The sequence below is a fragment of the Pleurodeles waltl genome, chromosome 6 (assembly GCF_031143425.1).
Source record: "Pleurodeles waltl isolate 20211129_DDA chromosome 6, aPleWal1.hap1.20221129, whole genome shotgun sequence".
Taxonomy (NCBI): domain Eukaryota; kingdom Metazoa; phylum Chordata; class Amphibia; order Caudata; family Salamandridae; genus Pleurodeles; species Pleurodeles waltl.
In genome coordinates, this window is record NC_090445.1 from 1435187193 (window position 1) to 1435209221 (window position 22029).

Genomic DNA, 22029 nt, shown 5'->3' on the forward strand with positions numbered 1-22029 from the left:
TTTCCCTAGAAGGCTGCTGAGCCCAAGACCAAAAACGCAGGTGCCCCCCTGCAAAAACAGGTAGTTTTGTATTTGATAATTTTGATGTGTCCAGATAGTGTTTTGGGGCATTTCCTTTCGTGGGCGCTAGGTCTACCCACACAAGTGAGGTACCATTTTTATCGGGAGACTTGGGGGAACGCTGGGTGGAAGGACATTTGTGGCTCCTCTCAGATTCCAGAACTTACTGTCACCGAAATGAGAGGAAAAGGTGTTTTTTTAGTCAAATTTTGAGGTTTGCAAAGGATTCTGGGTAATAGAACCTGGTCAGAGCCCCACAAGTCACCCCATCTTGGATTCCCCTAGGTGTCTAGTTTTTAAAAATGCGCTGGTTTGCTAGGTTTCCCAGATGCCGACTGAGCTAGAGGCCAAAATCCACAGGTAGGCACTTTGCAAAAAACACCTCTGTTTTCTGTGAAAAAATGTGATGCGTCCACGTTGTGTTTTTAGCCATTTCCTTTTGTGGGCGCTAGGCCTACCCACACAAGTGAGGTACCATTTTTATCGGGAGACTTGGGGGAACACAGAATAGCAAAACAAGGGTTATTGCCCCTTGTCTTTCTCTACATTTTTTCCTTCCAAATGTAAGGCAGTGTGTACAAAAGACCTCTATTTGAGAAATGCCCTGTAATTCACATGCTAGTATGGGCACCCCGGAATTCAGAGATGTGCAAATAACTACTGCTTCTCAACACCTTATCTTGTGGCCATTTTGTAAACAAAGGTTTTCTTGATACCTATTTTTCACTTTTTATATTTCAGCAAATGAATTGCTGTATACCCTGTATAGAATAAAAACCCATTGCAAGGTGAAGCTCATTTATTGGCTCTGGGTACCTACAGTTCTTTATGAACCTACAAGCCCTATATATCCCCGCAACCAGGAGAGTCCAGCTGACGTAACGGTATATTGCTTTAAAAAATCTGACATCGCAGGAAAAAGTTACAGAGTAAAACGTGGAGAAAAATTGCTATTTTTTTTACCTCAATTTCAATATTTATTTATTTCAGCTGTTATTTTCTGTAGGAAACACTTGTAGGATCTACACAAATGAACCCTTGCTGCATTCAGAATTTTGTCTACGTTTCAGAAATGTTTAGATTTCTGGGATCCAGCATTGGTTTCTCACCCACTTTGGTCACTAACTGGAAGGAGGCTGAAAGCACAAAAAATAGTAAAAATGGGGAATGTCCCAGTAAAATGTCAAAATTATATTGAAAAATGGGGTTTTCCAATTCAAGTATGCCTGTTCCTGAAATTTGGGACGATGGTGATCTTGCCACCGCAAACCCTTTGTTGATGCAATTTTCAGGGAAAAAACCACAAGCTGCCTTCTGCAGCCCTTTTTTCCCATTTTTTTGAAAAAAACAAAACTTTCACTGTATTTTGGCTAATTTCTTGGTCTCCTTCAGGGGAACCCACAAAGTCTGGGTACCTCTAGAATCCCTAGGATTTTGGAAAAAAGGATGCAAATTAGGCGTGGGTAGCTTATGTGAACAAAAAGTTATGAGGGCCTAAGCGCAAACTGCCCCAAATAGCCAAAAAAAGGCTCGGCACAGGAGGGGGAAAAGGCCTGGCAGCGAAGGGATTAAGGTCAATTTGAGCCAAAGTACTGATTTATTAACCTATTTATTGTATAGCAGCACATTGCACTTTAGACTGTTATGATTAGATCATAGCATTTATTCATAAATTTACTCACTGTAGGATAGTATATTGCACTGTGGATTGTTAGTATTAGAATCTTTCAATAGGAACGGCTTTGGTTTCAAAATGTATTCCTTTATAGGAAATGGTATATTGAAACCTAGATTATTAGATCTGAAATTATTCTTACATCGAAGTTTTGATGCGATTATATTTTTATATATGTATCATTGGTTTAAAGTACATCCCATTTTCATAGATGCGAATGGGAATTTATTAGCCTTGAGTAGGAGTTTGTTATAATGTGCTGTTGATTGGTTTAAGCAGGCATGAAAGTTTCTTGCTATTTTTTGTAAAGAAGTCAATGGTTGTCCCTGTTCTTAATATTTATTTATAGTTTTATCATTCACTTGTATATATTTTTTCTTTTTATGTATTAATGTTTGGATGATTGTACTCTAATGGTCTAAATTTCGACCGAATAAAGAGAATTGATGTCTGACTACTCAAACTAAACGTTTCAGAATGGGCGGAAATACTATAAATAAAGTAAAAGATTTCTGCTACTTAGGTTTGAATATAAGCTCTTTTTTGTCATGGAATTCTCATCTCACCTTCAAGACCCAACAAATGGTGAGAAACCTGGAAGCGATTTTTAGTTTCGCACGTAAACTAGGATACAGACCAGTCCATCAAACTGTTATGCTTTATAAGTCTAAATGTGTAACGGCAGCCATCTATGGGGCGGGTTTGTGGGGCTATAGCAAATCTAATTTCCTACAACGTGCAGAGATAAATTCCTTCACAGGTTATTACTGGTACCCAAGAACGTGGCAAATATCATCAGGCAATGAGGAATTGGGAGTACAGCACATTGAGGATTTGATTGGTGTCGCCCCACTTCTGTTGTGGCTGAAAGTCTGGTTAAATCCTGCAGCTAGTTTGGTACAAGTCTGTTTGACCGATTGTATTCAATTAGCTAATTTGAATAGAATTCCGTGGCTTACATTTTTGCAAATTTCCTTTCGGAATTTAGGGTTGGAGAATATGTTTACTAACCCTGAGTCCTTGCCTATTATTGCTAAGGAATTGGTTAAAAATAGATATATGGAGTACACATCGAACCTTAGATATCAGGTGGCATTGAAACTAAAAACATTTGATCCTTATGTCCAGATTTCAACTTCGATTTTTATAGAACCGTATTTAATCTTGTTCCCTAGTTCTTCACTATATTCCCTTCCTGTTTTATTCAGATTAAACTTGATACATTTTAGAGTGGCCTTCCCAAAGCAATGTACCTGGCAAAAAACGCGCCCGAATTGCCCTTGTGATAATTTTTCCAAGCAAAGCATGTGGCCCTTCCTTTTATTCTGTTCACTTTACTCTACTCCTAGACATGTTTTTATATTGCCTGTTTTGCACAAATTGCTATCTACTTCTCATAAAGAAGCACTGATTAGCGTTCAAAGACTGTCATCAATACAAATGTGTCATTCTGTTTTAAATTTTATCAGCTCTCGTATTGTCATTAGGAACCGATATGAACTGGTGGAAGTAGCTGCATATTATATAAGTTGGAAGTACACGCTATTTCTTGATGTTGAGGTATTTATTATATATAAGTTACTGCATTCTTATTTGTGTCCTTTCTACTGCAGTTTTTACACACTCTGGCTGATGGAAATAGTACATAGGTAGTGTAAATAGCTCTGTAATTTTGCTTAGTGGAAAATGTTCGCTATGATTGTTTTAGCCTACTCGCATTGCATTTTAACTATTTAAAATTTTAGACACAATGTATCTGTACTTTTATGGCATAATGCCGAATAAATAATTTTGACTGACTGACTGACTGACTGACTAATTTCTAAAGAATCAAAGAGGAACAATTAAGTACAGACTACTAGTGAGCATTCATTGGATGTGGCCACGATTGAATGGGGAATAACACCTATCATGTTATTATGAATATGGCAGGACAGGGATTTGCTTTACAAATGCTAGAGCCCTTATTTCAAGGGTATTGTGTTACTGCATATGAATGCTGTTATTCCTTAGTGATTGTAGAGTTGGATATAAAGTACAACTTTTTCTTATAAAAGCAAGTATTTGACTGGACATTGATTTATTGGCAGTCTTGTTTGCTCACCTTTGTCTACAATTCTACCCCCCTCCACACACACAAGGGAGCCTTAGACTGTTAATCCACTACCATTGAGAGTCAAGTGTAGAAGGGGTACTCGGCCCAGTTACTCATGATCCAACGTAAGTCGGGCCCTGGAATATCAGGAGTAAAATTCCTCAACTTCCACGATTGGGCCCAATAGCCGCTGCGTCCCAGATGGCCTCTGAAAGGGGTTCTGACAGTTGTTAGTTGCTTTAAGGTTAAACTAAAAATGTTAATACGTACAATTGGAATTAAAACGGGCTGCAGTGATCTCCAGAAACCTTCCAGTTTGTCACGCTTAATGCTGTAGCAAGTGAAGTTCTGAAGTACAAGTTCTGTAGTCTTTCAAAAGATTCCTAGAAATCAAGGACTGTTCCTTCAGTTGTGTGATTTCATTTTTGTCCATATGCTTTACTGAGAATGAGATTTTGGGGTATAGTTAGTATTGTGGGCTTTCATAAGTAATGGTAGGTGTCTGACTTCCAAAGTGGGTTCAAGAGTATGGTATGGTAGAGATGTTGCAAGACTCACTAAACCAATGGGCACCACATCACTGGAAGGTATTGGACCTCATGTGTGCACTCATGTTTGGTAAACGCCCTTGACATTGGATATCACATCACATCATGAAGTGCATCTCTCTGCAGAAGCTAAAGAATGTTGCCATGTGTGTCAGAGGGAGCAGCTGGGGTAGGCTGATAGCGTGAGGAGATGTGGCCATCTGGTGATCTGCCCATTAAATGATTACTGTATTGTAGCCTGATGTTGATGGCGAAATCTCTCACTTTTAAGTGCTGGACTGGATTGGGTCATTAGGGCCGGTGAGTTAATGTGTCAATTCTGCCTCCTCTCATCTACTTGACACTGCACTGAGCAGCTGCAGCTTTTTCAGTTTCTCTCTCGGTAGGTAGCGGTGTCAACAGTTGTAGCCATTTGAGAGCTGTATGTTTCTGGTGGGTAATGTTGAGCCAGATTGGCGGTAGAGGTGAGGTGCCCAGGTGGCCTAGTCTATATGAGTTTGCTGTGTGTCTGTGTTCATTGTTCGGAAACATTTGTAGTTCTATTCTAAATGCCCCGAGGGAGAGTAGGCCTTGTTGGGCACAAGGAAGCTGAGGGCCAGTGTGCTTTTGTGCCCCTTCCCTCCTTTATCAGATTTGATATTTTCCCTATAGAGGTGTCTGTGAAGATGACAACACCGAGCCCTTCAATTACCTGAGCTGCTTAGCAGGTTAATGCAACAATGAGGCATAGAAACTAAGCAAGAGTGGAGCTCTGGGCATCTTGGTAAGTGGCTAGCCATGCACCACCGCTGTCCTACTGTTACTGCAACAAATGGCAAGCTTTGGACCTTAGAAAGATATACTAACTTTATTCAGTTTTGGCCGGGACATATGTATCAGACTCCTAGTTCAAGATGTGGTCAACTTAATCTTGTCCAAAAAAATGGCTTACTTATCTTTTATTAAAAGGAATGCTGCTATTACTCCAGTCCTCAAATATGTCGATATTAGGTCTGTTGCCGGTCAATAATGCCCTAATTTGAAACTTGAAAGCTTATTTCTAGACCAAAATAAATATATATCCTAAGATATTATAATGTTGGTGGATGGGTTGGGATGAAAGGGAAATTATTTTCTTGTCTTTTCTGTTTCTGGCACTTAGACAACTGTGCTGTGAGAGAGGCAGAGGTACTCCTTACATTCTCACCTCTCTCCCTGTGGCAGTGATAGAGAAAGAGCTTTGCATGTGATTGTACCTCTGCCCTCCTATTACAAGCGGGTCACTGGTTCTACCAGCACTGCCACTTATGCCTCTGATGAACAGAGAAGCTGTCAGTTTGCTACTCCCAAGAGCAGAGGGAGATGGATAATTTGGGAGCATTTTTGTTTGTGTTAGAAACCAAGTCAGTTTGATTACCTCTGCAGCATTTGGAAGCCCTTGAGTGAGAATATGTCCTGCATGCAGTTCTGAAACACCTATATTTATCTCTCTTTGTCATGGCATTTCAGAAAATATTGAAACAGCTGGAGCTTGAAGGCACCCAGAAAGTGATTTTCACAAATTGTGTCAAAGATGAAAACATTGACAAGGTGAGTGAAGGTGAAACCGTAAGATAAGATTTTTCCTGCATGAAAATTCTGTTCTCTTTGAGTACAAATCCGCTGGACACTGTTTGGGGCCCTGTGACTCTTATTTGGGAAGTGGATTAATTTTGAGGTTTGGTTCTAATAGACCTGCAACCTTTTTCTGATTTGGAAACCTGCCGGGTGCTCTCCACTTCTCCTTTCTCCCCTCCCCACCAAGCAATCCTCTGGTCTGCCCCTGCCACAGGTCCTGCAACACTCCCACTTTGAGCCTTGCAACAATTTGCCATCTCTCTCGTATTGCCTTGTAATTTTTTCATAAACACACCCAGTACGTCCTATACATGGTGCACTCCCACCCATGCCATATGGCCCTGAGGCTGTTCACTGAGGCGTTGAAGTTCATCCATGCAAGACTATTACTTCCTCCCAGCTAACCTTCAGTTAACTGTGTATCTGGCCTGGACAACACATTCTAAGGGCTACATACCTTCCCTGACCCTCATTACAATTCACGTCGCCCTCCCTTAGGGTCTCAAAACGCCTTTTGCCTTTCCCTTGGGGGTCGCAGTGGTTCTTTCCTGCTTCATTTGACACTTCTTTTGGGCCACATGACTCTTTTTTTAGGTTTTTACAACTCTTCTGTGGGGCTGCAAGGTTCTAGCTAGGATATATAAGGGTCTCTTTCAGGCCTTAGACTGTAAACATTTTGTCTGTTCTGTTGGCTCTGTAAATCTCCCTTGGGGGCCACACACTTAGTCCTGTGGTTCTGTGAATTCTGTTTTACCCTTACATTCCTCTCTAGGTCGTGCAAGTTTTCCTTAGGGCTCCATAACTATTCCCAAAGCCCTCTTCCTCTCCTTTGAGGTACACTGTGACTAGGATACTTTGCCACAGTTTCTATAGTGCTGTATTACTTTACCATTTGTGGCTTTCCTCTAAGCCCTATAAGTACGTGAGGCCCTACAATTGTCTACTGGACTTCTTACTGTAGCTGGGTGCATGATGTACAGTGTAACCTTAAAACCCTGCTCCTATGGAATTTTTAACAATTAAATTACCTAAGGGTCTTGCGTTCCTGTATGTATGGAATTCTGAAGCCTGGGATTCAGTGTCCTGCGCTTCGTACCCCTTCACAATTTGGGAGCCCTGGGCTCAGAGGATCTGCATCTGATAGATCTTGAAATCTGATTCCCTGTACACAATAGGTTTTATTCTATCAGGCCTTTCACTCTGTGCATTCCTGAAATAACAGGTCCTTGGACCTTTTGTGTTCTGAGTGTCTGATTTATCACCTTATGAATACTCCCTGAGGCATCAGACTGGATCCAGAAATGTATCCGCAGTACCCCAGTACACTGGCTACGTTTGGAAAAATGCTGGTGCAGAGCTGCACAACCCACTCTGCAAGTGACTCGTGGAGCTGCATATAAACACCACTCATGCATACTGACGTCATTTCTTTTGTTTTCATTCCTTCAGATACAGATCCTGAGATTGTCCCAGTTCTTTTGTCCAGAGGTTTACCCACAAATTATCCAGTGTGCAAGGGAAATGTCACCTCCTAAAATGACAAGATTTGTCTCACCAAATGTCTGTGACAGAACCACATAAAGTCAGATTGTGATGCCTGGGGTCAAACCACGACTCCATGGCTTGTGGCGACAGCACACAGCTGAAGCCAAAAACCTATATGGGACTATGAAGTCAAACTTTGTCATCAAGCACAAGAAGACTCTGGGTCGTGACCAGTTGAAGTCAAAAGGAAGATCCAGTTTCTGCTCCTGCAGTCATTCCTGCATAAGTCTTTGGGGTCGAAGTTCTCGGGAAAATTAAAGGACAAACAAAAGATCCAAGCAGAAAATGGCTCCTTCCTACGACTCCTGAATTCCAGAGAGGGCACTAGGGTGTCATTGTGCATCTCGGTCTCGTTTCTGATCTCCATTGTTGTCAGTTTTGTCCCCGGTCCCGATTCATGCAGAATACCCAGGTCTGTAGGTAGCATCACAGCAAGTAGAGTCTTCAAAGAGGCTAAGCTGCACATCTTTGTCACTTTACTGGTTTCCTCTGGCACACCTTAGGGCCCCAAGGAACATCAGGGGCCTCCAGTCAGACTTCCGCTGGCTGGTCCACTCTTGGCTTCTGCTGTGTCTCTTTGAACCACATCAGGTCCAGCACTGACTTCGTTGCCAACTTCAGCGCCACCAAACTGAGACCACACCATTCACAATGCTGACACCATCACCGCCGAATGAGACTATACAGTTTATAGTACTATCTGACTCTGAACCGAATTCGCTAGGACCTCAGCTGAAGTCATGCTCTGCGCCATCCAGCGTGCAAACTTTTGCCAGCCCCTCTGACTCTGGCAAGTAGCCCTTACTTTATGGTAGGGCCCAGACTTTACATAATCTTTGTGGAACAGATTGAGAGAACGACAGCTATGAGGATGACTATGTTCTCCAGTATGCTGACGACAACTGACATGAGGAGCTACAGGATACCGAAGGGCTTGACACTTCGACTGATTCTGGTCCTGTGACTTTCCCAAATTGTGCTACACAAGAAACTGCTGCTTTTGCTGTCTTGATGCGCAGGACAATTTAAGGACTACACTTGCAACTACCATCCGTGGAAGTCAAAACTAATGTCCCAAAAAACGTATTTCAACCTGGTCAGGCTCCCACTTAGCCACTGTTGCCATTTAATGAAGCGCTTAATGACACTCTTTTGGGCACCCGGGCCAAGCCTTGTTTGAAACCCTCATCGCCCTGCAACTTGCGACCCTGCTTTTCTAATACTGCGTCCTACTCCAGTGAGCCTGATGGTCCAAGCTTCCATCAGCTGGGCCAATCCAACATCTTTCTGTACCATTTCTGCAGATTGTGAGTCCAAGAGAATTGGGGGTTTTGACAAAAGCATATTCTCCCCAGATCCTTGCTCTTAAATTGGTCAAATCACAGCTGCCTCCTGGGCTCTTATTCTCATGATTTTTGGGATGCGGTGACTCATGTTTTACTCTCTGTTCCAGATTACCTTAAGGCGTCTCTCAAGGAGGCTATTCAGGACGAATCGGACGCGGCAAAGTTTGTAATACACTCTGGACTGGACCTGACTGTTTGCTTAGGATGTGCCTTGGGCACCAGTGTAGGCTATGCATCATCACCCTTAAATGAGAGCCACAGGTTTCTCCCAAGTACGTCCGGGCATCTTGAAAGACGTGCCCTCAAACAGATTCAGTTTTTTTGTGGAAAGCGGAGATGCAGCCTTTGAGCGCTTTAAAGAAAGCAGAGCGAAAGTGCATTCCTTGGGCCAGTCTGCTTCATGAGGAAATCCACCAGCAGTTTCAACTTCTTCATGGCTATAGTAGAGGCTTCATGTTTTTCAACACCAAACTACTCCTTCAGCCCACCAGGCATCCCATCCCTTTCATGGTCAAGTCCGCGGTGCCCACCGACATTGTGGTCAACAGGGCCAATGTGCAACTCAGTTCCCCACAACTCTAGTGGCTGCAATCACAAAACTACTTAGTGTGCCCTTGCCAACACACAGCCACCCCATCGGAGACATGATCTGATATTTCCTCCAGGGGTGGTAGGCTGTCGCAATGGACAAGTGTGTCATACAAATTGTCGATTTCTCTCTACCCCACAGCACCTTCCACTGCCTTCATGGTGGTTGCCCGAGGACCATCATGTCCATTTTATGTCAGGAAGTGCTTGTCCTTTTGCCAAAAGGGCAATAGGGAGGGTTCCAGCTTCAGAAGTAGGAACTGGGTGTTAATTCAGCTACTTATTTGTGCTGAATAAGGACAAGGCACTCAACCTAAAGGATGCCTACTTTCACATCCCAGTCCACCCTGCACATCACCGCTTCCGCTGCTTTGTGGTAAGTGACCAGCATTATCAGTTCAAAGTGCTGGCCCTCGGCATCACTTTAGCTCCCAGGTGTTTACAAATTGTCTTGCTGTGGTAGCTACGTATCTCAGGAGGAACATCGTCCACGTCTTCCCTTGCTCAGACATCTGGATGAGCAAGAGCATAACCAAACAGCAGTGCTTGGCTCACACACAGGCCACAATAGATCTACTTTATGCCCTGGACATTACCATCAATACCACAAAATTCCAGCCTTTCTTGGTGTCGGTACTCAACTCTGACACTGGGAAAGCCTACCCCAGGCCTTGCAAGAGTGCAAGCCTTTCAGTCGCTGATCTCCCCTTCTTCATACAAATCGCAAAGTAACAGGACGGTCGTGCACCTACTTGGCATGATGGCCTCTTGTATTGCTGGAACAGCAAGAACTTGTTGCAAGGCCAGCCCTTTCTCAACCCAGCGCCTCAGTTTACCATCATAACAGAGGCTTCCCTCACCAGGTAGGGGCAAACTTACAAGATTTCACTATTCTCGGTAGGTGGACACCCCATCAGCAGGGTCTCCTTATCAACTACCTGGTGCTGCCAGCAATCCAGTTAGCCCTCAAGGCGTCCTTCTGCCACATCAAGCACAAGGTGTAAGAGAGAGTCCTTGGGAGAGAAACAGGACAAATTGGCCCCATTTGTATTCAAAATGTTTGTGCATGTCAGTCAAGACATCTGCCATTCTTTCATTCGTCAGTGCATGCCACACTCTGGTGGTCCATTGTGTGATGGATGGGGCTGTGGGTGTTTTCCAATTCTCTGCTAATGAGGTCCTAGCCGCTCCAAGCACCAGTCATAAAATGGGGCGCTCAATCGCAGTTTGCTGTTTTAGGGTCTCGTTCCTTAGACCCAAAAGGGTGAGGCCCATCGTGATGGGAATTGGGTATCCCAAGATTGTTTTAATTTGTGCTAGAAATTTTGACCAGAAAGGTCTGATAGTAGGGCAGTCCCACCAAATATGTTTACAATATCCTAGTAGGCCACAGCCTCTCCAGCAGAGATCTGAATTATTGGGATATGTTACAATTTCAGTTTTGTGGGGTATAAATACCAGTTGTATAATATTTTGTAGTGTTCTTCCCCCGCTTCAAGGGAATGATTGGATCTAGTTATAATCCTCCCCCCCAAGCTTCTGCCATTGTTTAGTGGGGATCTGATCTTCCAGAATCTAAGTCTCAAGCTAATGTGATGTGGTGATGGCTCTGAAGTGGTAGTAAGTAAATACGTATAAAGAAAAGAGAGGACCCCTCTGCTTCCTTGTGCCTGACAGAAAATGTTTTCACTCAGTCAGTTCTGTGGTACCAGCCTGCCGAATAGCTGAGTAAAGAACCCAGTGATGAAGTTGGTTGTGTCAATATCATTCTGAGGTTGGGAGGCCAAAGTTTTGTTGGCAATTTTCAAAAGTAAGAATGGAAAAGATCAGCGATAGTAATACAACCTCCTGTCCTCCATTGATTGAAGGGACCTGGCTTCTGTGCTGGCAGAAAGGCCGGATTAAAGTGGATGGGGCTGTAGGGGGAGGGGAAGGTCGACTAATGTTGGGTCCGAGTTATGACGTCCCAAACTTTGAGGGTGGTTCGCATAGGAGTGCTAAGATAAGCATTAAGAGTTATATCTGCCTTCGGTTTCCACAACACATACCATATGTAACAGCCTGTCACAGCTCTATCCACATGCAGCCAGTGCTTATCAGATTCTGTCGCTGATCATTCTTTGATCACTTGTAGTTGAGCCGCCCTGTAATACAGTAAAAAGTCTGGGGGCGCCAACCCACCTGCTTGTTTTGGGAGTCTTAGCGTCTTATAGGGAAGACACACTCTGCAAACTTGCCATATGAAGCTTCTGGAGAAGAGAGCGGAGCGATGAAAAGCAGTCACATGGAAGTTCTATAGGAAGTCCCTGAAAATGATATTGAATGAGGAGCAGAATTCTCATCTTGATTCCTTTTATCCTGCCAAGCCGGAGCAACAGAGAGGCTCCCAGCGTTTATGGTCTGCTTGCACTTGTTTGAGAAGAGGAGGGAAATTGGAGCTATAAAGATCAGTAAGTCCTAGGTGTAATCTTAATTTTCAAGTAGAGCAGATATCTTTTTGCCTAAGTGAAGGGAACTGATTCTGCCAACTAAATCATTTCAGTTGAGGGAATCATCAGATTTAAGAGAAATGATTTATGGAGGTTTACTCGATAGCCGGAGACGTATTCATATTGAGCTAGTTCATGTTGTAGGGCCTCGAGAGAGGAATAAGAAGTAGTGAGTGATAGCAAAATATTGTATGTAAAAAAAAAAAGACATCTTATGGGCCTCGTGGCTGAAGGTGATCCCCTGGATCTCAGGTGTTGTCCTTACCTTGGTGGCAAATAGTTCTATACTAAAAGCGAATAAAAGCGGAGACAACAGACAGCTCCGACACGCGTGCCCCTTTCCAGTTGAAAGAAATCAGAGCCTACTCCATTAACTGTTACTCGCAAGAAGGGGGAGGCATAGGTGAACCAGATCATCCTTATAAATTGTCTGTTGAACCCAAACTTTTGCAGGGTGCAGAAAAGAAAAGACCATGCCACCCAGTCAAAGGATTTTTTTTGCGTCTTGAACCACCAGGAGGGCCGGGATCTTCTTTCTACTTACCTTCTCGACCAGGTGGATGATTCTGTGTAAATTATCATGTGTTTTTTTCGGCCTTTTGTAAATCCCGATTGGTCAGGATGGATAAGATCAGGTAAGATAGTTTTCAGTTGAGTTGCAAGTATTTTGGAGTTCAGTTTTGCATCTAGATTCAGTAACGCTATTGGCCTGTATGAGGCGCATCAGTGGGGGTCCTTCCCTTGTTTGGCGATTACTGTGATTAAGGCTTCACTCATGGATGGAGTGACTTTGCAAATTAATATTATATGGTTAAAGAATTGTGTTAGAGGTGGAATTATGGCAGTGCTAAAGGTCTTGTAAAATTGGGCAGTCCGTTGGGTCCGGGGATTTATGTATTTTCAGAGCAGATATTGCTAGTTGGACTTCTTCCTCTGTGACATCTTAAGTCAAAATTTTGTTCTTTGGGCACCTAGGGTAAATAAACCACTTCTAAATACTTTGTAGTGAATTATCAGGAGCATCGGATATATATATATTTTTTTATAGATGTCATGAAAGGTTTTCGCTTTATCTTGTTCGATTGTAATCTGGTCTCCCAAAGTCATTGATCAAAGAACCAATGTAGTCCTTCTCATGTTTGAGTCGCAGTTGTTGTCCTAAGTGTGTGCCCACCTTGCTTGTAGATTTAGGTGAAGTAGGGTGTGTTCCTCTCTATTAGTGTAAATGGCATTTAATTTCCCCCTGAGGCCCTTGACCTTTTTTCTGGAGTGTCCTTCTAATCCGGTTCAACAGTCTTAAGTTCAGTCTCTAGAGTCAGCTGTTCTCAGGTCTTCCGTTTAATAAACGCGTAATTAGATAAATATATTTTCCTCTAATTACTGCTTTAAAGGCATCCCAGTTGTTAGAGGGATCAGTGTTGTGCAGGATATTCAATTGGAAATATTTGTTTATAGTTCATCGTGCAGGAGACCATCCCTTGTAGGAAAGGCCGGGAAGAACCACCTATGAAGCTTAGGTGTAGGGGAGCCCAATCTAAGACGAGCTCCAATGGATCATGGTCTGAAATTAACATGGAGTGGAATGTAGATGAGAGCATAACTTTCCAATGTCTTGCTTATGAAAATGTGATCAAGTCTCGAGCAGAAACAGTGGGAACATAAAAAAAGGTATGGTCCTTTTCATTGGTGTGGACTATCCTCCAAGCATCAGTTCAGCCTACTGAATGGAGTGTTTTGTGGGTTTGGGAACATTATGTGGGGATGTCCTATGTGGTGAAGTGCTATCTAAATTAGAGTCCCAAACTGAATTTAAATCTCCCATAAGGAGAATGTCCCTTTCTGCAAATTCACTCAAGAGGGTAAGAAGTGATTGGTGGAAGAGGGCCTATAATGTATTGGGGGCATATATAGATCCAGTGGTGCACATTCTATCATGCTATTCCCCTTTAACCAACAGTATCCTGTCCTCTTTATCAGTCTTTTTGTCCTTATATTGGGACTTCATGAAGGAGTGCCACTCCCATTATGTTACGTCTGTACCGAGAAGCAATATACCAGGTGATATGATTTATGGGACAATGATGGTCGTCCTCATGGTTAAGATGTGTTTCTTGGAAAGTGACTATGTTGTGTTGCCTATCTAAAAGGTACTTCCACAATTTGTGGCATTTAGCTGGCGAGTTGAGACATTAAAATTCCATGTTCATGTCATTAATACCATGTTTCAAGCCTAACAAACAATGATAGAGCACGTTGAAATGGACCTTCCCTCCCCCTAGTACCCCGCCCCATTAACCTCTCTCTCTCCCCTCCTCCCCCTCCACACAGTAAGATTTCAAAAGTCCCAGGATGACAAGTAATAAGCAACTAAACGTGAAAAAATCAATGGGGCTAAGATTCCCTAACCACACGGAAACCATGAATAACCTTGATTTGTTGAGTCAGTCTCCACTCTCGCATTAATTTTGAGACCCTGATGGGCAAGATGTCACGCTCCCCCTGTCCCTCTCATGGGTCTCATGCTCCCCGGCAGGAGTATCAAAATGGGTTGAGCTGAGGAAAAGCTCAATAGGGAAGAAGAAGATCAAGTACAAACCTCTTTCCATAGTTCTGTGGCTGAGAAGAGACCTAGTAGAACAGGAGGATGGTAGGAGGAGGGCCTTCCAATGAGATAGGTTCTTCCAATGACCCTTTTACCCAGCTCAAGGGCATCAGCGAGGAGTTCCTTTTTTGCCTGGGCATTTGGGTCACCTTTGTGGCAGCCATTGGCTATTCTCAGCACCAGATGCTCCAGTCCACATGCCATGATTGAGGATGTAATTGGGCTGGGCTGGAGTAGGCAGAGAGACCTCCAAAACCCTTGCAGCGTCTTCGACTGTAGTGAAATGGTGAGTTGTATTCTGATAATCAAAGGTCAATCCAAAAGGGTAAGACCATCTATAGCGAATATGTTCGGTGCATAGCTTCTCAGTAACTGGTCGGAACTGTTGTCGATGTACATGGGTATCTGTTGCTATGTCTTAGTAATGGGTTCATGTGGCCCCCTGAAACGTGTCCTCCTCCAGTCCCCTCGCCGCCTGGAGGATTGCTTCTTTCACTTTGAAGGAATGAAATTTTCAAGGACATCTCTTGGCCATCTTCCTTCCCCTGGTGACCTCAAACCAATGCGATGGACACAATCCAGTTTGTCCTTTCCTGCGTTGTTGCCCAACAGTTTAGAGAACAGTCCCACAACAAAAGCGTCCAAGTCGGGGTATTCCCTCCTCCAGATTACGGATGCGAATGTTCTCGCAACACACTTGATTCTCTAAATCTTTGCATTTTAACATCCTAGCATGGAGGTGATTCTTCATGTTGTTGGCTGCTTTCTCTGCCTGGACAATCCGTTGTTCGAGAGCATGACATTTCGACTTGCAGTCCAGCGTATGTACGCCTACTGAGTCAACATCCTGTTGTAGGTACGATAAGTTGGTGTTGAGGTTTGTGTGCAGTGTGTCCAGAGAGGCTTCAAAGTCAGTTCTAAGTTCTTCTCTCCGCTCTTTCTTGAAGTCACAATTTGAGGCTAGAAGGTCTTCCTTCGTAAACGCCATCTAATTGTTCACGCGTGGGCTCTCTGGATATCTCTGCGATCGGCTGGAAATAGCTGGATACCCTGTTCGATTGAGCTTTTTTAGGCGTCATAAAGTTGGCCGTTGGTGAATTCCAAGGGGACCAACACCACTCAGATACGCCAAAGTCAAGTTTCACCAAGGCCTCCAATATTGCTCACATGAGCCTCTACCTACAATCTTTATGGAGGCTAGTAGAGGGACTTGCCACCACTATCAAACCCCTTAATATAGTTCCAAGGGTGGGTGTCAATTGCCATGACCCTGGTATTCATAATTAAGTCCCCTCGCGTACGTTGGCAAATCAGTGGAAAACTCTCATGTTATAGCCCTCTTCATGCTCTTCGAGGGTTTGTTGAAAAACAGGTGTCCATACAGCAGGGCGGGCTATATGAGCTGTCTGTTCACTTGTAAATTCCCACTAAATCATGCCTTTTCAACTGTGATTGAAGTAGGGGAGGCTCATGAGGCTGGCATCGTTGTGTGATCTTGGACACATCATAAGGCGTCTAAGAGCTCACTGTGATGTGGCTCGGCTGGCATCTCAAGGTCAGGCAAATAAGTTAGACTAGCCAGTAGGAACAAACTTGAGGAGCAGCAGTTTCTGGGGATCCTAGGGTATTTAATAATTCCACTCTCCCCCGTCTTGTGCTAGTCCTGGGGGGGTGCAGCCTCTGTGCAGCTCATCGGGCGCCGGGTGCTCGCAGGCCTCAGTTGTAGGCCACGCTGGACAGGTGTATCTAGAGTATCTGCGCAAAGGTCCCAAAGACGTTCACAGTCCCAGGACCTAGGAACTCACCCGATCTGCACCTCATGCTGCTCACCCCCATCACTCATTGTGCATAAGCATCGCTCTGGGTTGCGGCTGCTCTCAACCCAAAGCCCCCCCACCCGACTGCAGCTCAGCCTGTGAGAGGTTGTTGGGCTATGTAATGAATTGCGTGGGACGTCGGAGGCCTCTCCCTGTCAATCAGTACCCCCGCTGGCTTGTCCCCGTATCCTGCCATCTGTGAGGGGTCGATAGGCAGATCTCACCATGCTTGAAATAGATGAATGCGGTGTAGCCACCACAGATCATGTATTGGCGGCCATGAAGGTTAGCTCTGCCTCTCGTGGACAACGATTTTGAAGACCTGCTTAGTGGGATGCAGCAACAAGTCCGCAAGTGGGAACTCAACCCGCAAGTCCTATTCTTGTAGTTCCATCCATGAGGGTTTCCTCACATAGACCTATTTGCCACTGCGGAAAATTCAAAATGCCCAAATTTCGCCTCTAGTCACCCACAGTCCATGGGCAGTACACTATGGATGAACTGGTCAGGTATATTTGCCTACGCTTTTTTTGTCTTTCCCACTTCTTCCGTTCATGGTTAGGACGTTTTGATAAACATCCCTCACTCTCCTACTTGTGGCCTACACCTGGGCCACACAGCCCTGGTTCACCATCCTCCTTGACCTCTCCCTTGAGCATCACAGGAAGCTGCCAAACAGGCCAAACCTTCTTACTCAGAGCCCCAGCACAATAAGACACCTGAGCCTCAAGCTGCTAAATCTTGTGACATGGTTCCAGAGGTCTTAGAATTTGGCTACATCATCCTACCTCCAGACTGTATGTCCAACTTGAAGGAGATCTGCAGGTCCTCAACAACAGCCTGCTATTTGGCAAAATGGAAAAGATTTGTGCACTACTGTATTCTTAGGCACATCAAACCTCTTCCGGTAGCGGTCCAAGACATTGTCTGTTGCCTGCATCACTTGCAAAAGTTGGATTTCATGTACACCTCCATTAGGCTTAATTTAGCCGCAGTTTCTGCTTCCTTTAAGAACAGGGAACACGTATTACTCTTCAGGGTTCCAGTTAATAAAGCTTTTAGGGAAGTACTTAAGAAACATTTCACCCAGGCCTCCTGCCACCGTGTGGAATCTCAACATAGTCCCCACCAGACTTATGCGACCTCCTTTTGAACCACTTCGCTCATCCCCTCTGAAATTCCTTACATGGAAGGTAGCTTTGCTAGCTGTGGTCGCTTCTCTCAGACATGTGAGTGAGCTTCTGGTTCTTACACTGGAAGAACCTTTATTCTAAGTTCACACCAATAGACTAAAACCCTTCCTTAAGACACTGCAGCTCTTTGTCTGTTTTTCCAAACCATACAAGGGTCATGCTCCCTCATAGAGCAGGATTAGAACTCCTATTTGTCAAATTATTCCAGACCTGTTATGGAAGGGCTAAAAGATCTTTGCCTTTCCCTCCCAGACACCACTGTACTTTCAAAAAGGAAGCCTCTATGGCCTTCTTCAGGAGCATTCCAATAGCTGACATCTGCAAAGCAGCTACCTGGTTGACTACACACACTTTAACCAAGCATTACTGTGTGGATGTCTTATCTTGCCAACAAGCTAACGTTGGCCAGGCTGTCCTTAGTACAATTTTCCAATCTTCTGCAGCATCCTCCGGATAGCCACCACTTAGGGGGAGGACTGCTTTACAGCCAGTGCCCAGCATGTGTATCTAGAGCTACACATGCCAGGAACGGAAAATTTTACTAACCCTGTAAGCATCTGTTCGTGGCATGTGGTGCTGTAGATTCACATGCACCCACCTTCCTCCACGGAAGCCTTTGGTTATTACAGAAACATGTTCTTCTTCTTTCTATGCATAGTCATCCTCTTCATCTCTACGCTTCATTTCCATTCTCACCCGCCATGCATTACCAGCAATAGATGGAATCACAATACCTTGTGACCCGAAGAATTCTTCTAAGAAAAACAGGTTGCACATGTCAGAGCACAACACTAGACAGCAAGAGTATGCACAGCATGTGTATCTACAGCACTATGTCACAAACAAAAAATCCTTATGTGGTGACTAACATTTTCCTTATGTTTAAAAGTGTTTATTTGAACAGTCTCAACCCTCTGTTTTGCACTAGAATTATAACCACACAGAATATTATTAAAACAGCCGTGATGCATGCTGTTAACAATGAATAAAGTATAAACACTTTTAACATGGGTGGAATGTCATTTGGCAACCCAATACACTAAGGACTACTTATGTGCGTTATATTATGAAAGCATGGAGTAGCTAACTTGCATCTAGAGCTTCTTTTGGTTCAGCGTAATATACACCTGCATACAGCAAAAATCTGGACTTATCAAAAGGCCAGGAGAGTGTGTTCCCTAGAACAGAAAACACACATCAACTGGGCTTAGCTCCTCTCGAAAATTGGCACTAGATCAGCTCTCAGCACAGGAATGGATGCTACAGCAGTTTGGCAGCCCGTAGCCGGATCTAGTGTAATAATCTTGCTCGAAAACCTCTGAGTCATTGGCCACCTCATGGAGTTTTTATAGTATTGTCCACTGGCCTTTATCCTACTTGGGGGAATTTTCATTAAATGTCAGACGGAACCTGTATGCATCAATATGATAGTCTTAAGACGAACCATTAGGTACTGTTATGACAAAGGTATGTCAGTTCAGGCTACGTTGATTGTTATATTCAATATCTGCCCTTGGCATATAGATAACAGGGAACTTGTCCCAGACTGATGTTGCATTAGATGTTTTGTCAAGGTCGTACTCTGGATGATTTGACACTTTCACAGGTCCTTTGAAAGAGAAGGACAGACAGTATTTTGACAGGACAATGATCGGGCAAGAAATTGAGTCTTGGACTTGGCTTGTAACAGAGTCTGGTCTTCGGGTCTTTACTATAACTTAATTAGTTTCAATGGTGTGATGCAGTAGTGAATCCTAGCATACTTTTCTATTGAGGTGGTAACACTGTGTCAAAGCCATTATGCCTGCTTTATTTAGCAACCCCTCATATTGTGACGTTGCATCTAGTGTGGGTAGGCAGTATTGTGATTATGGGGTTTAAGGCTCACTGGGGGTGTAATGTGAGATGAGTGTCTCACCAAAGGTACTTCGTCTACTTAAATGTATATATTGTAACGTAATTGTGTAGTGCTTATTAGTGTGTGTGAGTAGTAAAAGTATTTTTCTGTTTTAAAAGAAAAAGCACCAACTACACAAAAAGTTAAGTGTTGTTGTTACGTGCCAGTGAATTCAGACTGTTATCCTACACCACCTTCCCTATTTAGGCCTTAGACTGCTGTGCTTCGTTACCCCGAGAGAGTCACGTTTTACAACGCGGTGCTTGATTGCCAGTAAAAAGACAATTACAGACTTATTACTTGAGCAGTATGCACATCTTTTCCAGCAAAAAACCCGATTTCGTACATTCCCCCACTAACTGACTCTAGGAATTTCTTGACTGTCCTCCTATTTAGGTGATTACATAGAGCACATTTTACCTATTACCTGCTGAGTTTCTTTCTGTGCTTCTTTGTCTTTTAGGTGGTTCCCATGGCCACAGAAGTCATCCAATCCAGTAATCGATTCCAGCGGACAGAGGTCAGCTCAGAGAAATGTAAACATGGGCTTTATGTATAGAATTTGTATTCGGGACAAACACATAATCATTTTACTCTTAATATTCTTTTAACAGTTTTCAGGCCTGATCACTACACGTTCCAGCTTGGCTGTCACTTTAAATTAAACTTTGCTTCAATGTGTGTGCTAGTATGTCTTTGCTGTCAGCCGTAGATTGTGGACATCGCTCAGTTGGAAAAATGAACTCTGTGGTCTTTTCCTTCCTTTCACTTTTGAATCGTTGTGAAACTTTTTTTTATGTTGCTTTCAGACTTTTTTTTTTTTTGTTGCAAAAATCGGTATCGTTTCTGTGTTTTTTCTGTTTTGCCATCCTCACATTTGCTTGCTGACTGCTGTCTCTCTCTGCTAAACTCTGCCTCCTGCTCTCTTTCTTCTGCTCTCATTCTTCATTTCTACCTCTGCCTTTTTTCTCTACCTCTTTCTGTAATCCCGTGTCTTTCTGTTTCTTATTTTATACCTTGAGCTCATTCATTGTCTCTCCCTCTCCTGCTGTCATCTTGCTCTCTTACTCTCTGACTTGTTCTCTATTCTGGTCTTGTCATTTTCTACCTTTCTCCCACTCGGTCTTACTTTTTCAATTTTTTTTAATTTGCTTTCTGTCTCTCATTACTGGTTTTGCTGACTTTCTACCTTGTTCTTTCTCACTTCCTGCCTTGTCTCCCCAACTCTTCTCTGTTTCTCTGCATGTTTAATAGATTTGTTTTGAGTGAGTAATAATTTGAACGTTCTTTGTTCCAGACCCTAGGCTACTGTATCATGGTGATCGGAGTGCCAAATGTGGGGAAGTCATCAGTAATAAACGCCATACGAAGGCAGCATCTCAAAAAGGGTATGTCCAAGACCAGTAAGATCTATTCAAAGAGAAATCAGTCACCTCCTGGCAAGCAGATCATTCCTTACCAAATCCTCGTATCAATCTCATCCTTGACATTCCCAGGTCTTAAAATGAGGTGCAAAAAGCCAGCATGAGCAAAGTCTTGAACATCCCAGACGAGCCCTGAACAACAAAAACAATAAGAGACCACCTGCTTGTATTAGTATGATAAATGTCCCCCATAACAAGGAATGTTTATCATGTCTTTAAAACATACAGTAATCACTCCGACTTCTGAAAACACACTTCCAAACCTACTAGAGCAGTCTTATCTCCTAACCATCCTTAATAGCAAGATCACGGACGGCAAGCTTCCACCACAAGTCTAAGAATTCATAGAGACAGATTTCAACTTTACTTGACAAGTTCTCTGGATTCAGGCTAGACAAAGTGATGGAAATTATTATATCAAGTACATCAGTAAGCACTTGCTAACATCATTAGACTTGTAAAAGTCTAAATTATTGCTCCTCACTGACCTGTCAGCAACATATGATACCATCTACAGCAAAGCACTGGTGGAGTGGGTAGCAAAACCATCAGTATTCTTTGGCATGGCACTCCAGTAGTGTAATTTCTTCCTGATACATCCCAGCCAGCAAATCAGATTTCACTCTTCACCCTCAATAGTAAAGCCTGTATCATTTGGTGTCTCAGATGGATTTCCGTTGTCACCCTTTTGCTCAACACCTACATGACGTGGTTGGTCCAGTTGTTATCACAATATGACACAGTGTTCCAAATATATATGCTGAAGGCACCAACTTCATATCCAGTTGGATAATCACAGTGGGCAGTGTGAAGACATATCTGCCTGCCCGAATAAAGCCTATTAATAGATGAAGAAGAATTATGTCTGCCTGAATGGGTCAAAAAGAGAAATCTTCGATCTCTGAGATACCTATGGTAATAGCGTTCCCCTAATCTAACTAGAACAACTAGGTCTCTCTCCATCATCTGCCAAAACAGCGAACATTTTTATAGTACGAATCAAATGGGAATTTTCATTTATCTTTCTTATCTTGGCTGTAAACAAAAATGTCGATTTGAACCTTGTGCTGCCGACGTAGATTCTGCCACACCCCCAACTGCCATAATGTACTGAGCTGATGAGAACGTTGCTGTTATCAAGCCCTGCCGTCTGC

The 22029-nt window shown here is 43.4% G+C and overlaps 1 protein-coding gene across 2 annotated transcripts in view; it reads left to right on the forward strand.

Annotated features, from left to right (window-relative positions):
- Positions 1–22029, forward strand: part of MTG1 (mitochondrial ribosome associated GTPase 1) — a 197817-nt gene that overhangs the window by 117093 nt on the left and 58695 nt on the right. For both annotated transcript variants that reach the window (XM_069240823.1, XM_069240822.1), the window contains exons 5-7: positions 5867–5947; positions 19915–19971; positions 20749–20839. In XM_069240823.1, the coding sequence (XP_069096924.1) occupies positions 5867–5947; positions 19915–19971; positions 20749–20839 (229 nt within the window). The remainder of the gene's footprint in view (positions 1–5866; positions 5948–19914; positions 19972–20748; positions 20840–22029) is intronic.